Consider the following 22,806-nt stretch of genomic DNA (forward strand, 5'->3'; position numbering starts at 1 on the left):
TTCCACGTAAAAAGTTCATTTAACCAATAATATGTTGCTTGGACTAGTGCCAACACAGGTAGATTACGGGCACCCTTCAACACTGAGTTAATGCACTCGACAAGGTTTGTCATCATATGGCATCATCGATGTCCCTCGTCGAACGGCAATAACCAATGTCTAAGTCCGATGTCGTCGCACCACCTGGCATATGCCTCGCCTCGCTCTTCCAACCTCTTATAGTTGATGTTATACTCCTCTACCGTTCTTGAATACCCGATGTTGACCACAAGCTTTTGCAACTGAGGGACTTTGAATGCTCGTAGGAAGTTGCTGCCGATATGCCTTATACAAAACATCCACCATGCTCTTGGAGGTTGCCAGTCACCTCCGGAACGATTTACTGCTACCCGAATTGACTCATGCCGGTCTGAGATCATTCCCACACCGTCTTTTCTGACAACATGCATTCGCATATTCTTGAGAAAGAAGTGCCACGCGTCGGCTGTCTCCCCTTCCACCAAGGCAAAAGCGATAGGCACAATATTCTGGTTCCCATCTTGTGCAACAGCGACCAGAAGTGTACCTTTGTACTTTTTATATAGGTGTGTGTCATCAACCTGAACTAGGGGCTTATAATGCCTAAATGCCCGAACGCATGTATTGAAACTCCAAAATACGCGATGAAGTATTTTTACCCCTTGCGCCTCCTCATTCCCGTTGTACAATGGCCGTGTTTCTATTTGGACAACTGACCCAGGCATCTTCTGAACCACAACCGAGAGCCACCATGGCAAGGCTTGTAACTCTCATCCCAATCACCGAAAACCTTCGCTATGGACTTCTGCTTTGCCAACCAAGCCTTTCGGTAACTGATGGTATAGTTGAACCTTGATTGGACTTCGGCTATTATAGATTTCACCTTGATGGACGGGTCAGTCTCGACCAACGGTCTTATAGCCTCAGCAACTGTATCCGAGTCCAACTTCGAATGATCCTGTGAAATCACTCCCATTGAGCACGTGTGCCTACCGTTGTATCTGCATATCTCCCAACAACCTTTTTTCCTTATCAAGCTGGCTCGGATAAGCCAGTCGCACCTACGCCCATACATCTTGCATTTTGCATAGAACGTCTGTGGCTCAGACTCATACACGTCGTAGTTAACTCCTCTAGCGATAGTGTAACTTCTAATTGCTGCCACGATCGTCTTTCTAGAACTGTATTCCATTCTAATCCGGAACTCTCCGTCCTCAGGATTAGCAACGCCTACAGAAAGTAGAAATCATCGTTTATTAATCAATCTAATGCATAAATTAACAACAAGGTATTATTTAGTCATCACGCACCTATGTTTGAATATTCCGGAAACTCCGGTGCATGCATGGCGTCGAGATCCACCTCACGCATAAAAGGTGGCATGTTCATCGGTTGACTGATCGAGTGATGAACCACTACATTCTTCGCTGCTGTCTCAACTCCCACATCACCATCCTCATCTTCGTCTCCGGCTTCATAAGTGGCTTCGAAGTCCTCTTCACTGTCACTATTCATTCCCTCGTACACTGCAGCTCTATCATTCGCCACCTCTAAATCATTTTGAGTCCCTTCCGCCTCTACAGTTTCAAACTCAACATACAGCTCAATCTGTGGCTGTCGCATCTGAGTCTGCCGATGAATTTAAAATATATTCTGCATACTCACTTTGTCTATGATTGGCATGGTATCAAACTGTATTAGACCACCAAAAACTACAACCGAATTCCGGTACAGAATTCTACTCACTCTCATTAACGTACTGTTCTCCAGGCTTTGACAGAGACCATTATGAAGCTCCATTAACGTCATGGTGCATGGAACCACAAACGAAAATAGATTCTGGCACACAAACCTCACTCCCTCATGAGTATTATGTATTATCTCACCGTCGCGATACACCACCAACTTTGCGGTACCCTCCATTACCCTTCAAACACACTGAAAGAACACTCATACACTCTTACTCAGAATGAAAATGGACCCGAGCACTGCCTTATATAAAGGAGAGTTTTCACCACGCCCCCACGTGCTGATTGTCTCAGTCAATCACAGCTTGCCACGTGTCAAAACGCCCCCGCGTGCTGATTCATCACGCTCCCACGTGATACATCCACGTCAGCACGCCCCCCACGTGCTGCTCTAGCCAGCCAACCATCTTCAGCCAGGTCATCACACCCCCTGCGTGCTGACGTCATCACGCCCCCCGCATGGTGCCTGTTCGTCCAACCACATGCTGCCACGTCATCTTCACGCCCTCCACGTGTAGCAGGCACCACGCCCCCTGCGCGTTGGCCTTGGACCAGAGGCATTCACTTAGACGTAAAACACATTTTTCCTCCATAAACAACCAAAACACTAACTTGCAAACCATATTCAAATTTTTTAACAAAAAAAAATAGGGTTTATGGAGTAGCAAAAGTGGTAGTAGTTATGGAAAGAAAATAAAGAAGAAAGAGAAAAGAAAATAGTATTTATGAAATCATCAACAAAAATTTAAAAATTAAATATTTTTATCGAACAAAATATATCTTATATGAATATAATTTTAGTTTTAATTTTTTATTTTAATGATCAATTTTGTGAGCGTCTAAATCATTTATGATTTATCATCATAAATAGTTATTTACTTGGATTTTTTTTTTAAAGAAATTCTCTTTGTATTAAACTCTACAATTCAAAATATCAAGATAGATCCAATTATATATTTCTAAGGGTGTCTCTTCCAGCCACATTACATTTGGCTTGGTAAGAGCTACTCTTGCTAAGTAATGGGCTGCTAAGTTCCCCTGTCTTTTTACATGTAAAATTTTATAATACCTGAATCTATTCAGAAGGGTTTTGCAATTGGAAATTATCACTCCAAAGGAACCTCCACATGGGTATTCAGATTTAAGGGCCTTCACCGTTTCTATATTGTCTCCTTCCAACTCAATATCAAAAAAACAGCATTGGGTTGCAAATTCCAGACCCAGATAACAAGCCATAGCCTCAGCTTCTCTAACTGAAAGAGATGAGGCAATCTCCAATGTGGCAGCTGCTGCAACTACCTCTTCACTATCTCTAATGACTACACCAACTCCTCCTCTTCCTCCATTATTAGTAGCTGCATCAACATTTAATTTAAAGGTGTTTGGTGGAGGAGCACTCCAAAAGTCATTACTTTGGCTACCCGGTGGAGGTTCCTGAGACAACATAGATCTTTCTGCCATGAAATTTACTTCGGTAAAATTTTTTTGGGCTCTCTCCAACAATACTTCTGGTGGAGATTGATCATTTTCGAACATCAATTTATTTCTCCCATGCCAGAGGCTATAGAGGCTGCACAAGAAAAGCCCCTTTTTCTTCTCCCCCAATTTCCTTCAAGGTTACGTCAATCCAGTCCAATAGAGGAGTTTGTTCCGCTGATTCTGTTCTCAAAGTGAAGGGAGAGATAAACCAAAATCTCCTTGTCCAGTTGCAATCCTTGAAAATGTGAGATTCAGTTTCTTCTTTTTCAAAACATCTAGGACAAATTGAAATGCATCTGACTCCCCTTTTCTGTAAATTTGATTTTGTAGGTAGTGATCTATGCATGAGCCTCCACATGAAGTTCAAAGTTCTGGGTGGTATTCTCATCTTCCAAAGGTGCTTCCATCGCTGCTTCTCTTCGAGGGTTGGTACGCTACTGTGCCCTTGTTCCTGGCTGTGCTTCCTTATCAGGTGATAAGCTTTCTTCACTTCATATTCCCCAGTTCTATTAAATTTTCAGTAAAAATTATCTTCTTGTTCTTGGATATGTAATGGTAGTGCTAGGATTTGATCTGCTTCAAAAGGTAGAAAGTTGTTTGTGATTAATTCTTGGTTCCAAGTTCTATTTTCCTGGTTGATAAGGTTGTCCATTATGGCTTCCTAATCAAAACTTACTCTGGGACTCCAAATTTTGTGTCCATTTTGATTAGGAAGCCATGGATCTCCCCAAATTCTGGTGCTCCTCCCTGTTCCTATCCTCCAAAGTCCGCCTAATTCCAGCACCCATTTTGTGCCCCATATGCTCCTCCAAGTATAACTGGGATTGTGTCCTTTGTTTGCATGAAGAAAACTTTTTCTTGCAAAGTATTTGGCTTTTAGTATTTTTGCTGTCAGTGAATCAGGTCTCTTCATTAATCTCCATCCTTGCTTGGCTAGCATGACCTGGTTAAATGCTTCAAAACTTCTAAAGCCCAATCCTCCTTCTTCTTTTGCATTACTAAGCTTGTTCCAACTTACTCAATGTATTTTTCTTTCCCCTTCCTTGCTGCCCCAGTAAAAATTGCTAATCATTCTCTCCAAATGGTTGCAAAGACTCTTAGGTAATTAAAAGCATCTCATGATGTAAGAAGGGAGAGATTGAACAACTGACTTGATGAAAATTTCTTTTCCCACTTTTGATAGAGTTTTCTCTTTCCAACATTTTAGCTTATTTACTTGGATTTAAAAACCAGAAACTTTTTCTTCCTAAAGTTCTTGATGATTTTACGGAGGCATAATTTTAGGCACGTGTTGCCTAGTTCTTTGAACACATAGACTTCTTCATGTAATTTTGGTTCGAATCGTTATAACTCGAGTTATTTTGTTATCGAATAAGATTATATAAATAAATTTAATTTTAATACAATAATAGTTAAAATATTTTATATAACTATTTAATTATATTTATTTTATTAGATAATTATTGATTTGAAATGTAATATTATATAATATAATGTATATGTAAAATAACTGACTTATTATGATATCAAAATTAAATTATATATTAGATTATACATTTTAGAGATTAATTTTCTTTTTCATGCGTGTTAAATAAGGCTAATTTTTTTTTATATTGGAGGAATGTGTGAGTTGTGCTTGGTTATGGTGTATACAGGTGTTAGACACAGGTATGGGACAGTGAGAAATCGGACCGTCCGAGTTCTTTGTTAAAAAATTTGTTGATCACAAATCAAACCGTCCGATTAATTTTTGTTTTTTTTTTATTTATTTAACATGAAATCGGACCCTCCGTTAAGAGTTTTTGTTTTTTTTTTAAAAAAAACTGAAAACGGACCCTCCGTTAACAATTTTTGTTTTTTTCAAAATTTCCTTTAAAACAAAACGGACCCTCCGTTTTTAGTTTTTAGTTTTTTTTTTTAAATCAAAACGGACCGTCCGAGTTTTATAAAAAAAAATTATTTTTTTGTAGATCTCCTCTAATCGGACCGTCCGAGTTCCTTGCTCTAAATCGCTCGGTCCGATTTCAGCCTTCTGACACCACATGCAGGAAAAGGCCCTATTCTCCATAATGCTGATACACCCCACCCCTTCCTCCATATCTACTTAATATACTAAAACTGAGTTTTCCCCCAGCTAATAAGGGTGACGTGTCGATCTCTCGTGAGTTCATTTTCCCTCCAAAACGAATGAAATTTTTCATCTATTCTAAATTATTTTATAAAAAATACATTTATTATAATTATATTATTATATTATAATTAATATTTAATGAATACTATATAATTATACTAATTTAGGAACATATTTTCATTATAATTACATCAAATCAATATTTAAAGCACTATTAAACTACTTATCAATTATAATGCGTAATTACTGTACATAATAAAAAATTGCCTTAATAATAAGTAATTTACATATTTATTTTTGTTTTACTAAAGTCTATAAATAGTGTTTTTCTGTGGTACATGAATCTAAATTTGAGAGTCAGCTCATAATTTTATATTTAGTATTTTTTTTACTACCTCGTAGAATAAGAATGTATTCTTCATTTTTTATTGAAGTTTATCCTTTTAAGGTACAATTTATAATTTTTTATAATATTTTTCATATACTCATTCTATTATATTATTCTTTTAATAATTTATTAATTGTTGTTACTCTAAGTTATTTTTATCGTCTAATGTTCCAGTTCGATTAACTTTTACCACAATCGTTTACAATGCACCATATCCATGAAATACCTCATCGAGTTGTCTTCACTGATTTAGGTTCCAACTACATGGATGTAAGCGTTCAAAGAAGAAACAATAATCTCTACTTTACCGAAGGATGGTTGGATCTACTCACCTATTATGACCAACCTAATGGAATGTGGTTAAAGTTAGCTTTCTTGGGAGGAGCTCGATTTTTTATTGAGGGATTGCGTCCACGAAATTTTATAGGGCAAGTTCAAGTTCCATCCCCTCCATGCTTTTTACGTCTGCCCGAAAATATTCAAAGTGGAGCACATAATGAGATTGAATTCTCTCAATTTAAGTTCAGTTTTGCTAAATTCGTGACAAACTCGGATATGCAATTTTAACGATTGGTAATATATTTAAATTTGTTCATTATTAGAATAATTTTATAACATATTGTGATTTTTTTTCAGAAATTACCGGCTTTCTTTTGCATGCATGCAATGACATTGAGAGGAATAAAGGTTAGTTTGATTTCTCGGGGTGGCAATTCTATACCTTGCCACATTGCATAGATAGCGAATGATGAAGCTTATTTAACAAGAGGATGGTTTGAATTTGCACGAATTCTAAATGTTGATATTTACGATGTTATTTCAGTAGGTTATCGTTACGAGAATGACTCTATATTATACGTGACTAAAAACTAGAATAGATTCAATATTGTTTAAGTAATTTGGTTTTAATATTAGTATTTGATTAAATTATAATTAGAAAATTTTAAATTATTGCCTCAATTTATATATTATGAGTATTTTTTGTGGATGTACTATTTTTAAATAATTTAATAATTAATAAAATGAAGTGATGCCAGATATATTATTTAAGTTTGTTTTTATCCTTTATTTCTTTATTTGTATTTTCATTATATTTGACAAAATATCTCTACCTAAATATATAGTTTTCGTTGACCTAAACATAATTTAGTTGCCAATAAAAACCGATTTTATCTATAAAAAATAATGAAACATGTATCTTTTGATATTATATTAATATAGTAAGTAGACATTATGATATAATAATATTTTTAATTGTATTATAATTAGCTCATAAATAATGTATGATTATATTATTTTAGAAAATTTTTTCATTATAATTATATCAAATCAATATTTAATTATGATAAAATATGTTAATTATAACTATATCATAAAATTATAATAATTACGATAGTTATGTTATATATTTTAATCATTTATGTAAGTTAATAAATTAGAAAATAATTAAATCAAATCATGATGGTAAATAATAATATAGAATAATATTATACATTTAATTGCATTATAATTAGCTCATGAATAATGTATGATTATATTATTTTAGAAAAATATTTTTATTATAATTATATCAAATTAATATTTAATATATTATTTAAATTTATCTTTTATATAACAATAATATTATATATATTTATATATCACTTTTTTTAAACTTATTCTTACAAATATTGGCATATATATAATTAATATAGATAACATATATACTTAATAAATATCTTTATTAAATTAATTATAACGATTAATACAAGATAATCTCATAAGTATAACCTAATTATAGCAAGAATTTTCATAAAAATAATTGACTACTAATTTGAATATAATTGATATAGTTAAATTGATACAACCGATAAGATTGAGAATATATAGTAATTATAGCAATTATTATATCAATTATATCTATTCTATTTTATTCTATTATATAAAAATAGAATTTTTGTATTTAATGATGAAACAGATGTGGCATGCTCTTGAGGTGTTTCCAAATCTATTTCATTTAATTCGTCAAAGCAAATCAATTATAATTAATTAATTATATCAATTAATTAATTTAATTAGCCATTCAAATCTCACCATTTATTATAATTTATATAAATTAATTAATTATAATCAATATTCAATGCGTTATTAAACTATGTATCAATTATCGATATTTTTAATCATTCTAATTATATCAATTGATATAGTTCTAATTCGCATTTAAGTATAATAATTTTATTAGAAGATAGTTGACGCACATATTAATAGTGACCTATTTAATTTGATATCAATTAGTGGATAATAATAATAATAATAATAATAATAATAATAATAATAATAATAATAATAATAATAATAATAATAATAATAAAAGGTCTACATGGTACATGCATTATATTTTAAAAAAGGTAAAATATATTTTAAAAAAAATAGGATATCAATAATTAATTGTGATTAATATCAACATCAATAATTAATTCTTATAATTATTTTTGTACGACTAAAAGTTACGTATAGTGTTTTTTTTTGTAGAATAAAAAAAGTTTGTGATTCATAACATTTTTATAAACACAAGATTAATTAGATAACAAATTGAATTTTAATTAATATATTTTATTTTCTGTTCATATTTTTTCATTAATTATCTTACTTTTTATATTTACAGTAAATATTGAATGTAAAAAGAAAAAATAATATTGAATGTTATCTATTTTATTTATTTAGAGTCATAATTAAATTTGATATAATTATAGCAAGTATCTAGAATTAATAATAACATGATACTACAATTTTAAGTTGTATAATATAATAAAAAAATGTATCAATTTATGTATGCTTCCTATTAGGACCGTCAAAATGGGCTAAACTAATCGGACCAACCCGTTTACCCATTTAAATGGGCGGACTTTGCCTCTAAAATTAAACCCGTTTAAATTTCGGGCTAGCCTGTGTGCTAAATGGGTGGCCCATTTATTTTTTTTTACATTTTTTTCAAAAAAATCAGTACTTTTAGTCGATATTTCTCTCGATTCGACCTGAAAATCAGACCTATCAACTAAAAAAAATTTATTTTTAAAAATTTTTGACCTAAAAGTGATATTTTTTGTCAAAATATTTTTCAAAAAATAAAATTAAATGATAAACGGGCTGGCCCGTTTAACCCATCGGACTGACCATAAACGGTCCGGGCTAGAAATTAAAATTCTGGCCTGCGAATAAAGTGGGCTTAAACGGGCTAGCCCATTTAATCCACTGACTTAATGGGTCGGGCCTAAATGGACTGGACTAGCCCATTTGACAGCCCTACTTCTTATATAGCAATGATATTATATATCTCCTCTTTTATCTCTTTTCTAAAAATATTGGCATATAATTAATGTAGATAACATATATATTGAGTAAGTATATCTATTGAATTAATCATAAAGGTTAATAAAATATAATGAAATAAATTTCACATAATTGTAGTAAGTATCTCCATTGAAGATATTTGCTAATTATTACCGTGTATAATTAGTGTATATATATATAGAGAAGGAGTAATAGTGAATTGTTACAATTATTTAATTTATCATCTAGAAAATTCGTACCTCAGATATAAATTTTCTCCTGTTTATTATTTTTCATACATAAGGGCTACTAATTACGATTCTATCAACAGTGTTACCTATGGTACGGTAGATTATGTAATAAAAAAGTTTGAAAAATAAAGGCAAGAATTATAAGGTTATGGAAAGTCCCATACAAATTTGACAAGAACAAGACGACTTACGTAGAAATGGTTCTCATGGATGATAAGATAAGTTAATTATTTTCCATGATTCTTTCAAGTGATGCTAGGTCCATTTTATAAATATTTTTTATTTATATTTTAAGTTTATTTGACAAGTAAATCTTCGCACGAATTAAAGAAAGTGCGATTTTATAAATTTATAAGTGTTAATAGTCTTTATATTTAATTTGTTTAATAGTGTGATAATATAGCTAATATATTTGTTGGTGAATTTAACTATTATTATTATATTATTTATGATCACATTCAGTATATATGTGTGATTTATTGAAGAAAGTAAATTTTTAAAACCGATTAATAACTATTTTAGAATTAATCCATTAATACTGAATTAAAAAAAAATAAACAATGCATAACATGTTACTTTTTTATTAATTAAATTATTATAATTCAAATTAATTTTAAAAAAATAATTTAAAATTATAATTTCAATCTCCTCACGTATGACACAGGTAATTATACTTGTTAAAAATAAAAAGCGGTTAAATGATGAGTGATTTTTGTTAACATAGTTAAGTAGCGGCGCACCTTCCTAACTCTGGAAACCCTAATTCACCAAAAGCCTCCCTATAAAGCACCACCTATCGCTCTCTCCCAAATTCATTCATTCACGCCTCAACCCTAGTCGATCTCTTAATTCTCTCTATCTCCTCTCTGCAATAGATCGTAATTTGATCATTGTATCTGTTCATTAGGCTCTGACTCTGCTGGTTATCGTGTCCAGTTTCAAAGCATAATTGGGGACAATGACGATTTGAATGTTATTAAGGTCTCGTTCGTCGTAATTGGCCATGTTGGCCTTGCCGACCATCCTGATATATCACCACCCATATTCCGAGTCCCTTTCGTATTCTCAATTTCTTTCTTTCTTTTTATCAATTGCATTAGGGTTTTACGGATTTTGCCATTTATGCTTGAGTAATGCGATTTATGCGTCCGATGATGATAAATCCAAAGGCTTGTTTCTCTAAACATTCGCAGTGGCCGCCTAAGAGCTTTCGCCTTCGCCAGGCTTGAGAGCTAGTGCTGCTTTAATCCTTCCTTGGATGTCTGAGGGCAGTTTTGGTATTACGAACTCTTTTTTCGCTATTCTGTAGTGTTCATTTTTTTGTTATGTTGAATAAAAAGCCAATTTGCAGAGCAAGAGCGTCATCAATCAAATGGCGCGACTTGCCTTGAAGGTTGGCGATAACAATGGCAATGGCGATTCTCCGTGCCTATCAAATCCTTTTGTTTTGATCTTGGCCTCGAACAAGTCGCTACATTTTGTTTTTTTCGTTATTAGTATTATTATACTCTTTTCCTTTCAGTTTTTACAAACAAAGCTAATTTGAATTTTTTTCATTTACGAGGTTCTATTCTTGACTAATGACTATAGAGAATTTTATTTAGATAAGTTAGTTCTTTCAAGGTTTTTTTTTATTTAAAAAAATATTTATTGTGTTTCGTTGGGACCCTAATGGCCAGATTTGCTCTTAATGCAGCAAGTTATCTCGGGTTTATATGGCGCTACAAGATGAAAATTTAGGGCATGGAAACAGAGACACCCATTCTCCGTCTGCTGTAATTTAAGCCATATTATTCAAATTAGCCCTTAAAATGTGTCTTGATTATCAAATTGGAGCCTTGATATTTTAGCTGGTCCAATGAGGACCCAAATTAAGAATCTTGACTTTTCTTAGCAATAACTAAATTGCATTGCTATATAACCCCTAAATATTATTTTTCACAAGTACTTAACCAGCAATAATTTGCATCATAACCACCTTGGCTATCGACATTCCTATCCGGCATTTGTCCTAAATCACCCTTATTGTCATTATTTAGTACAATGAAATTTATGTGTTAGATTCATCTTATACTAGCAAGGATACTTTTAGTGTTTCCTCTGTTTGGGTTTTTGTCTCGCTTTGTGACTTGAAGGTTTGTTCATGGCTAATTTTCTCTACATGCTCTTCCCATCACATGTACGTAACCTGTTTTACAACCTATTCATTAACATCTTCACCCAATCCATATTCTTTCATCACCAATGCCTTTCTCATTTAATCCTTTCCATGTATAATCTAATTATTCTTTCTATATTCTACTCGATCTTTTCTCTTCTTTTCTTTCCACAATAAATCTCTCAATCTTGCTTTTATCAATCCATCCCCTCTTTTTTTAATTACTGAATTTGAGTGATGACAGGGAGGCTCATTGCCCTACAAATCATGATGGTGATGGCGATGAGGAGGAGGTGGTGATTGTTTTGAAAGAAATAGATATATCTGAAGGTATTTAGATTTGCACTAAAAGTTTGTTTGGTCGTATTTTTGTTGATAGATTTTTTTTATTGGCACATTAGAGAATGCCCTATTTCCGATATGGTTTAAACCAGAGGAATTTAGGGTAGTGGAAAAAGGTAACAATCGATTCCAATTCTTTTTTGAAAAGGAAGCCGATGTTACAAGGATTAAAAGGGTAGCTCTTTGGCTCTTACTATATGCCTCATGTTCAAAGATGGAACCAATTAGGAGAGGTATCTGAAAACGTGATATCTATCTTTTCAATTTGGGCTCAGTTTTATGGGCTGCCAGAATAGTTCAAGACGTTGGAGGTGGGTAGAAAATTGGGGGGTCATTTGGGAAACATTAGTCACATTGACTTATTTGAAGTTAGAGGGAAGGAGGCACGCATTAAATCAACGGTAATAAGAGACTCTGGAACACTCTAAAAATTGTGGGTCTGGATCGAAAAACAGTAGAAATAGGAATCATATATGAGCGAATAGGAACTTTCTCCACCTATTGTGCTATGTTGGGACATGATACCAAGCATTGTCAAGACTTCAGTTGCGACTCTACTAAGAATAACCTAAAGGAGGTTAAGGTTGATGAATCGCTCAAAGTGGATAAAGGCTCAAAGTGGATAAAGACTTGAATGAAACGTAATGCCAGGTAGTTCACAACAGATTGGTGCAAATGTTGGTTCTTCTCAGCCAAGGAAAAAGCCTCTTTTTTCATGGTTAATTGACAATCAAAACATCAGGCTCCCTCTAACTTAGAGTCTAGGGTGGAACGAGAGGGTGATTTGGAGGATGCTGGTCGAATCTCTTCTAGCAATGCTACCCTATTGGTTCTAGTTGATATTTCGAATGCCTTGACTTACGATCAACAGATAATTGCCTCTTCTAAAAGATCTAGTATTGGTGTTAAAAAAGTGAGTATGAAAATAGCTTGTCAGACAAAACAGCTCTCATAACAAGTCTTTTATAGGGAGTAATCAGAGGAAAGGGAACCCAGAATAGATGAAGAAGTGTTTTGATGAAAACACTATTGCTACTTTGAGGAAGGAGGGTTCTAGTCGTCAATTGACACTCCAGGAACCATGAAGTTGATAGGTTAGAATTATAAGGGTTTGGGGAGATCTCTAACATTCCACAATTTTGAAGAAATTTGTAGATCCTACTTTTAGAAGTTGGTTTCTTCTGCGAAACTAAAAATCAACCTTGTCAAGTTGAGAGGAAGTTAAGGACATGCGGCTTTGTGGACTGGTTGTTGGTGAATTTGGAGGATACTGCAGGTGGGCATGCTCTAGTATGGAAGGAGGGGGTGGAAATTTAAATTATTTTTTCCTGTTGGTTTTTCTTTGTTGTTAGAATTAAAGATCCAGTTAATAATGAAATTTGGGGAGTTGTAGGGGTGTATTTTTTAAGTACGTCAGACACCGGCCACTCAATTTAGAAAATTATCATCACTTTTTTAGAAACTGCAGAATCGTTTTCTTGTCCTCGGAGATTTTAATACTATTATAATCTCTAAGAGAAGAATGGCGGGGGAGTTAAATCTACTGCTTCCATGGCTGTCTTTTCTGGGTTCATTAATGAGAATGATTTGGTAGACTTGAATATGATTGGGATACCATTTACTTGTTACAACAAGAGAAAAGGGTAAGAGTTAATCCAAGAATGTTTAGATCGCGCCATGACTGATGATGTGTGGATCAATTTCTATCTAGCAGTAGTTACTAGATTGTCTGAAAATGGATCTGATCATATCCCATTATTGCTGAACTCAAATCTCCCATTGAAAATATCTAAAAGAAGGTTCAAGTTCTAGAAACGCTAGTGTGGTGTGGAAGTGGTTAGGCAGTTGATAATAGAAATTTGGAGTGTTGTAATTACGAGTTCACCAATGTTTAAATTGGTTGAAAAATTGAAGTTTTGCCAGTATCATTTAATTTAATGGCAGTAAAAAATCACATTAACTCAACAAATCACATTCAGGAACTGAATGCTAGTATTAAGGAGTTGCGGGGTTTAGGAGTACAAGGAGGGGATATGAACTTGAACTAATGGTAGAGGCTACCCCCATTTGGGAGGAAAATTTTTAGAAGGATAAGTCACGAATTAAATGGTTACAACTTGGTGATAGGAACACAAAATTCTTTCATTAACATTTCTAAGTAAGGAACTGAAGAAACAAACTTTGGAGACTAGTTCAGAATGACTGTGTAATTGCTACCTCTTATAGAGACATTGCAACAATGGTGGAAAGGTATTTTCAAGAGATTTTTACGTCAAATAACCCTACTGATCCTAGTCATGCTTTCGAAGAGTTTGAGGTTAAAGTTACACCAGCTATGAACCGTAAACTAATTTGGCCAGTTTCAATGGAATAAGTTAAACGAACTACTTTTAGTGTACACCCCCAAAGCGCTCCAAGTGAGGATGGTTTTATTGCAAAATTTTTTCATTTTTATTGGGATATAATTGGTGGGGATGTATTTCGTGCAGTGAAGAGTTTCTTTATGGGTGGTTGAATATTGAGGAGTTTTAACCATACCCAGATTTGTCTTATTCCAAAAATTCCAAATGCTAAGGATATGACATAGGTGAAGGCTATTAGCTTGTCCTCAGTGTTCTATAAAATTATTTCAAAAGTATTAGTTCATGGATTGCAAGGAATTATGAATTCTCTTATTAGTCCTAACCAAAGTGCTTTTTTAAAAGGTAGGCTCATTTCTGACAATATCTTGATTGCTCATGAATGTATGCATTACCTAAAGAATAAAAGGAGGGGTTTAGAAAATGAAATGGAAGTTAAGCTGGACATGAGCAAAGCCTATAATATAGTTGAATGACAATTTTTGTGGTTATTCTGAAGAAACTTGGTTTTGATTCTCAATGGATTGGATGGATATGGGAAGTCATCATAACTATTTCTTACTCAGTTATTGTGGAAGGACATCCTTTTGGTTTTTTTAAACCAAATAGGGGCATCCGACAGGGTGATCTCCTATTTCCATGTCTTTTCTCTTCTGTGCAGAAGGACTTTCCTTCTTGCTATACAAGGTTAAGCAAAACAGTATTATCCGTAAAATTTAGATTAACATGAAATCTTTTAGGGTGAATGACCTACTATTTGCATACGAGTCAATTCTCTTCAATAAAGCTACTATTGAAAATTGGCAGCACATTATTGACATGTTAGATGACTATGAGGGGTTTAGCGGGCAGAAAGTTAATCTGACTAAATCGGCGGTGTTTTTTAGTAATAATACTTCTCTCCTATTGCGGCAAACTTTGGCAGTCACACTTCACATTCGTAATATAGGGGAGCAAGATAAATATTTAGGACTACCTTCTGTAGTCCGGAGATCTAAAAGGCCACTTTTGGGATGATTAAAGATAAAATTAGAAAAATGGTGGAAGGGTGAAAGCGAAAATTGCTCTCAGGTGAGGGTAGACACGTCCTTATCAAAGCAGTTGGGGAAGCTATCCCTATCTACAACCTTTCTTGTTTTAAACTACCAGATAGTCTTATAATCGAGATCCATAAAATTTTATCTCAATTCTGGTGGGACAGAAGAGAGGGGAGAGAAGAATGTCTTAGATACGTTGGGAGAGTATGATGCGACCCAAGAAGGAAAGGGGTTTGGGTTTTAAGGACCTTCGATATCAGAATTTAGCACTTTTGAAAAAGCAGTGTTGGAAAATAGCTACCAGACCAAACGCTCTACTAACTAAGATGCTGAAAGGAAAGTACTACAGATACCAATCTATTATGGAGGTAGAAGTGAGAGCAATACCTTTGTGGGGTTGGAGAAGTGTCTTGGAGGGGCGTAAAGTCCTTGAAAAAGGCTTGCTCTAAAAAGTAGGTTCAGGAAAGAGTATCCGTGTTTATGTAGATCCATGACTACCATCCCCTCATTCCCATTGTGCTCTTATGCAGTCTGCAACAACAAGGCAACATGTAACTTGGGTGAAAGAACTCCTAACTCAGAACAAGGAGTGGAATAATCAATTAATACAATCTTTGTTTCCTCCAAAAATTGTTCAAAGTATTCTTTCAATTAATGTTGAAGAACGAGAAAATCAAATATCCTGAATTTTTTACAAGTCTGGTAATTACGAAGTAGCATCAATATATCAAGTGGTTTACCATTTTCAGCATCCACTAATTGAGTTCTATCCACCTATAGCTCAATTCAGTGATATTTGAAAAGACTTGTGAAAATAAGGTTACCCCCAAGTATCAAATTTTTCCTCTGGCGTGCTCTCCAGGAAAGACTTCTTGTCTTGTTGAATCTTCAACGGTGAATTCTTTCAATTTCTGCGATTTGCCTCCAGTGTTAGGTAGAGGAGGAATCTATTATGCATTGGTTATTCATCTGCATTAAGGCAAGAGAAGTATGGCTCAGAAGCCCATTTGCAGGTGTGACGATATGAAAAGAGGAAGAGAAACTCTATCGGTATTAGAGGAGGAAAAAATCTTACCTAGCGAAGAATGGGGGTGATCAACAAAACTTGCTCCTGGTTGGCATCATGTGTTGGAATATTCGGAGAGCTCGAAACCGCTTGGTCTTTGAGCACAAAAAAACTCCACCGGAAGAGATAGAACGAGCTTCTCGAAGATTATTGATGGAACTGGTGAATGCCCACTCAATTCCCTTCTAGTAAAACATTAGGGGTTAAAGCCGTCTTTTTAGATTCTCTCCTTTCATTATGCCTCTTTTATAATTCTATCCTTTTATTATTTTTCTTTATAACTCATTACGAGAGTTGTTTGGGAGCTCCCCATTCTCTTTTTTTTTTAATCCTTAATTGACCCATTGTATTCTTTTGATTATGAAATGAATACCTTTTATCTTTAGAAAAAAAAAGGAAGAACTACTTTTAAAGTAACAAATAAGCAGTAAAATAAATATTTAGTTATTTTGTTAGTCTTTATAGTTTTGTCAAATTTTTATTACATTTTTACATTTTTCTTTTTTTTAATTAAATTTCTGAACAAATATTTTTTTTTAATTAGTCTTCTCTTGCCATTAAATGTTATAAAAAATGTTAAGAAAAAATAAATTTACCATTATACTCATTTTTTATTCTTAAAAATCACTCATTTAACTACCCTTCCCTCCCAAAATTTTTTGGACCTCCGCCTAATGTCTCATCTAACCTAACCCAACCTGCAATTTCTCTTCACCGCATCTCTCCAATCTCCGTCCTCAAAGTCTCCACTTCCTCCTCCTTCGTTGTCGATACCGTCGACCACATCGCCATAAACCCTACTATTGTCGAGGAATTAGTTAACACGATCCGGTTTCTCGCAATCAATGCCGTTGAGAAAAAGTTCTGTGTGGGATGAAGAGCTAATAGTTCTACAACCATGAAGGGGTGTGGCAGAACTGGGAGGAGTGAGGGTGGAATCGAAAAGGAGAGAGTGTGTCAAAAATAGTAGTCTGAATTTAAGAATTCAATATGATAAAAAAATTGTACTTGAATTGATGGACTAATTCTCCAAGGTGATATTTGATATGTATCAACCTTTTTAAGACGATGCTGCTCTTTACTAGCGACATCAGTATTTTTTTATACAATGAATAGATTGAAATTATTATTTGTGCATAGGTATATGTTATTATATGAAGAATTTCAACTGCAAACATTCAATTTTCATTGTGGTCATAAGTTCTCTCCTCAATAGCACCTTCTTCAGGTTAATAATGGAAAAAAATATTAAAGATTAGGAGTATAACATAGACAAAAATTCAAGAAATAGAATGCATGAAAATGGAGGAAGGTGAGAAGAGTGAGCGTGAGAAAGGGAGAGGTAAAAATAAAAGATGGAGACAGAGAGACAATTAAATATTTTTAAAAAATTAAGATATCTTCAATTTGAAAATAAAATATTTTATTAAATCAAATATTTTTATTATGATAGAGACTTAATTAAAAAAAATTGATTTAGAAATCTAATTGAATGAAAAAAAGTACAAGGACTTCTTTAAAAATTTGAATAAATTATAAGAATTAATAAAGTACTTAAACCTAAAATAAAAGGAAAAAAATATGTCTTATTGATTCTTGTAATAATATTTGGTAGCCTTGGGTTACGTATATGGGTAGACATAGAGCGGACTATTCGATGGGGGTTCATGACGGGCTCGTGACTTGGTTCGTTTTAGGCTTAGCTCGTTTTATTAAACATGTTAAACTTGAACTTTTTGTAAAACCTATTAGCTAAAAAGGTCATGTCTTAGGCTTTAAAATAAAGCATACAAAATTTGTTGAGCCGGCACGTCAAAATATTTTTTTTTGTAAAAATAAGTTATTCTTAGTTTAAACTTTCAATTTTTCACTTATATTAAACGCAAAACAAAATTAAAAAGAATCAATAGTCAATATTAAGATAAATTTTATGGTGTAGAAAAAGAAAATCTTCTACACATATATTAATGTGTTGTCAAAATATATTACTACAAGTATTTAGAGTAAGAAAAATTGAAGACAATTTCTGAACAATTTTAGCAAGCTACAGTGTATATTGTTCCCTTATGCATTTGTGTTAGCTTAATTTGTAAACTTGAGTGAATTATATTTCATTAGTTCTAAGTGACATGAGCATGGGCCTTGGTTAAAGATGATTGTTTTTGTTTTTCATAAAATTGTGTAGATTATGGGTCAGGCGGCCGAGTGGAATTTATTTGGGCATCTGGTATTTTTTTACAAGAATAAGGCTTTGTCTATGAATATATTGATTGGGCATTAACTTTTTGTTTTGGACTATGAGTTATATAGGTAATGGACCTTGACCTTAGTCTAGGAAAGAATACAAAAAACATCTGACATAAAAAAAATTAAAAGAAAAGTTAAAACCCAAAAAGGAAAATATAAAGGAACATATTCTAAGATAATTTATGAGTAGTGTTACAGTATTTTAGTATATGGTGTTAACGTATAATAATAATAATAATAATAGTAATCGGTAATAATAATTTTTTTACGCTATATGGTTGTTTATTTTGATAACAATAAATGTTAATAAAATTAAAAAGTTAACAAATAATATTTAAAAGTAATAAAAATAATATCGACAGTAATAGTAAATTCATAATAATGTTAGAAGATAATAATAATAGCAGTAAGAATAATATAACAAAAATAATAATAACTATAATAAATTGTCCACAACTATTACTACTACTAGTAGTCAAATGTATAAGGTTTATGAGTTATAATTTAATGTAGGATTTAGAATATAAAATTGAAGATTTATATAATTTATAGTGCTAGGATATATATGTTATGATTTAGGGTGCATGGTCTATGTGTTTGAGCTTTAATATTTAGGAGTTAAAGTATATAATTTAGAGTTATTTGACAATAAAATAAGATTAACGGTATATAGTAGAATATGATATCAACCGAGTATTTAGAGTTAAGAATTTATTAGGGCAATTTACTATAATAAATAATGTAGCCTTTAATATTACCAGAATGTATAAAATGGAAAACGGATATCTAAATGCATTTTTTTTATAGTCTACGTAAACCACAATAGGGGTATCGCGGTTTACAAATGTACGTAATCTACTACAGAGGTGTCGCAAATTACGTTGAAAAAAAAAACATCACATAATTCGTGGTAGGGATATCGCGGTTTATGTGTGTTTTGGGTTTTGTGCATAAACTGCTACAGAGGTGTCGCAGTTTATGCTTTGTCAACTTTGCCTATAAATACCAAGCAAGATAGAGAGTGGGTCATTTGAGGAGAGATATTTTCATTCTTTCACAAATTGATAGTGAGAAGAGCTTGTTGGTTCTAGTCCACTACTCTGGTAAAATTAAAATAAGTAATAGGTATGGTGTTAAGTTCACGGATAAAGAACCGCTGAGCATTTTTATTCGTTCGATGGATACTTTGTCGGATCTGAAGAGGAATATATTGCAGAAGGCAGGGTTGTGCGGGGCCAAGTTGGTGAAGAAGGTGTTCTACAAGATTCTGATGGCGATTGTGTCAAGTGGTGTGCAGTATGAAACATTTGTCATAGGGTCGGATGAAGACATGGGGGTCTTGTTTCATTGTCGGCGGAGTTTTTCAGAGGTGAGAATACACGAGTTGTTTGCCAAGTTGGAAGACCGAGTGAACAGTTCCGGGACTTCAGCGCCAAATCCTCAGTCAACGACGGTGGGGGGTGCTTCTACTTCGCTGCCTGTCGTTGCACCTGGTTGTCTCCTAGCTGCACCTTCACTTGCTTTAGCACCGGCAGCTAGGTCACATGGTTTGATTACTGGTCTTGTTGGTGGTGGTGAGGCGGATCACGTTGAGGACGCGATGCGGGACGATGAGCTGGATCACATATCAGGGGATAGTGAGGAGGACACTCCAGTGCCGCCATCTGCACTTCAGGGGCCATCCAGTTCTGGGTCCCACCAACAACCGCCGCATTTCTCGACGCTTAACCTGGAAGCAGTGAGTCAACAACCGGATGATGCACACACCTTCGGATACCAAGGATTACACGACGACTATGCTTCTGGTGAGTTTTAGATTGGCCAATCCTTCCAGACTAAGGAGGAAGCTGTGATGGGTGTTAAAGATTATAGCATTCGTCGTGGAGTTCAGTATCGAGTTATGGAATTTGATCATCTGAAATATGTTGGGAGATGCAAGGAGTTCGGAATCGGCTGCACTTGGATGATCTGCGTGGCACTTCGGCAGCGCAAGGGTACCTGGGACGTTAGAAGGTACAACGGAGCCAACACTTGCCTGACCACATCGATTTCGAGCGACCACCGACAACTAAATTACCACGTAATTTGTGCGAGGATCTATCCGTTGGTTAGGGTAGATTCTGCGGTTACCATAAAGGTGTTGCAAGAAGCTACTGAGTCAACCTACGGATTCAGGCCTAGTTATAGGAAGGTGTGGAAGGCAAAGCAGAAGGCAGTCGCGCAAATTTATGGGGATTGGGAAGAGTCGTATACGAAGTTTCCCTGGTGGATCCTTGGGATGCAAGCAACGATGGACGGAACCGTAACTTGTTAAAGACTTCTCCAGTGCGTGTAGGCAGTGAGGTTGATGAGTCTACAGAGTACTTTCACCGACTTTTCTGGACATTTCCTCCATGCGTTGAGGCTTTCAAATAGTGCAAGCCACTAATCAGCGTTGATGGAACGCATCTGTATGGAAAGTATGGCGGGACTTTGCTTCTGGCTATTGCGCAAGGTGGTAACTCGAACATATTGCCAGTTGCGTTTGCACTTGTTGAGGGAGAGAATGTTGAGTCATGGACTTTTTTCTTGTCCTACTTGCGTCAACATGTGACCCCACAGGAAGGGACTCTGGTGATCTCTGACAGACACAACAGCATTAAGGCTGCACTTGAGGCACCAGACTGTGGTTGGAAACCGCCTCATGCATATCGAGCGTATTACATTCGACACGTTGCAGCTAATTTCGCTCTCAGTTTCAAGGGTCAGGATGCAAGGCGGATGCTTGTGAATGTGGCGTATGCTAAGACTGAGGCCGAGTTTGAGTACTGGTTTGATATTATGAGGAATGAGAATCCGGCCATGTGTGACTGGGCCAACCGACTGAAGTATGATAAGTGGACCCAACACCAAGATGGAGGCAGACGGTTCGGCCACATGACGACGAACATATTTGAGTGTGTTAATTCTGTACTGAAGGGGACACGAAATCTGCCGGTTACTGCACTTGTCAAATCCACATATGAAGACTAGCAGAGCTTTTTGTCGTCTGAGGGCAGATAGCAGAGGCGTAGTTAGGATCAAGCCAACGGTTTTGCCAGGCGCTGGTGAAAGTGATAGAGCGCAACCTGAAAGATGCGAGGTGCTTCACAGTTACTCTGTTGGACAGACATCAGTCTGAGTATACCGTGACTAAGACGACTCCTACCGGTAACTTCTCGCTTGGGAAGTATCAGGTTTCCCTTAGAGATCGCACTTGTGACTGCGGGTACTTTCAAGCTCTCCATTACCGGTGCTGCCATGTGAATGCATGCTGTACTCAGTCCCGGTTAGACTGGGCTACGTACATCCATGGGGTTTATACCATGAGTAAGGTGTTCAGCGTATATCGGATGGGGTTTTTGCCCCCTATTCCAGAGGGTCTGTGGCCCATAGGGTTTAGGGTTTAGGATTTTTGCCCCCTAAACCCTAAACCAAACCCGCATAACATTCTCCTATCTCATAATGTCACAGTATTTTTTTTTTACCAATGTCATGGTGTTTTTTTTGTCAGGATCCAGCCCAACAAACAAACCCAGACCACAGAAAACCAAATCCCCAACCATATGACCCAATCCGGCATTGGAAGATCTCTCCTTCCCCAATTTGTCACTGTAGCTCCTTAGTCCTTACATATGCTGCCTCCATTCCAATTCAATATGCTGCCTCCATCCCATTCCAATTCAATTCCCACTATGGCAAAAAACAATCACAATGACAATCAAAAAGTCCAAACACCTCTAGCCCAATATCTTTTAAATTAATTACTCACGCTAAACTAAACTAATTAAAATAATTTTGCAAAAGTCAAAATGTATTTTATGTCAACTGCTTCTGTAATATTTGTCTTCAACCAACATTTATTTTAGCATTTGTCAAAATCTTAAGGTAACAGCAATAAAATACATGTGTAGAAAGAATTTTCCTTCTATACCCTAGACCTCACTCAATATTAATTAAGATAGTAGTTTTTTTGTTCAAAGAAAAAGTTTATAAATTGTAATTATAGTTATGATATGTGACTACGGATTAATATATAAATATTTTTTTACAAATTATGAATTATAAATTTTAGAATCTATTTAATATCAATTTTGATTTTTTTAAGTTTATTATTTTTTGAGTTCTAATCACAAAATAGACTTTTTAAATAGGTTCGTGGGCTTATATAACTTAAAATATACCAAACTTAAAAAAATCTATAAAAATAACAGATATAAACTTAAACCATTTTATTTACGATATAAGTCAGAT

At 34.5% G+C, this 22,806-nt stretch overlaps 1 protein-coding gene and 3 non-coding genes across 4 annotated transcripts; all 4 read left to right on the top strand.

Moving 5' to 3' along the window:
- Positions 1-10,277: 10,277 nt before the first annotated feature.
- LOC130984526 (small nucleolar RNA Z43) lies at positions 10,278-10,378 on the top strand. The gene has a single exon (XR_009088459.1). It is a non-coding gene; the product is annotated as a small nucleolar RNA Z43 (small nucleolar RNA).
- Positions 10,379-10,470: 92 nt separating this feature from the next.
- Positions 10,471-10,594, top strand: LOC130983394 (small nucleolar RNA SNORD14). Its single transcript, XR_009087388.1, has one exon. It is a non-coding gene; the product is annotated as a small nucleolar RNA SNORD14 (small nucleolar RNA).
- Positions 10,595-10,674: 80 nt separating this feature from the next.
- On the top strand, positions 10,675-10,802 carry LOC130984524 (small nucleolar RNA snoR86). The gene has a single exon (XR_009088458.1). It is a non-coding gene; the product is annotated as a small nucleolar RNA snoR86 (small nucleolar RNA).
- Positions 10,803-20,386: 9,584 nt separating this feature from the next.
- Positions 20,387-21,546, top strand: LOC130981298 (uncharacterized). The gene is made up of 2 exons (XM_057904897.1): positions 20,387-20,836; positions 20,950-21,546. The coding sequence occupies exons 1-2, from the start codon at positions 20,387-20,389 to the stop codon at positions 21,544-21,546; spliced, it is 1,047 nt and encodes a 348-aa protein (XP_057760880.1).
- The last annotated feature ends 1,260 nt before the right edge of the window (positions 21,547-22,806 follow it).

This window comes from Arachis stenosperma, chromosome 5, assembly GCF_014773155.1.
Source record: "Arachis stenosperma cultivar V10309 chromosome 5, arast.V10309.gnm1.PFL2, whole genome shotgun sequence".
Taxonomy (NCBI): domain Eukaryota; kingdom Viridiplantae; phylum Streptophyta; class Magnoliopsida; order Fabales; family Fabaceae; genus Arachis; species Arachis stenosperma.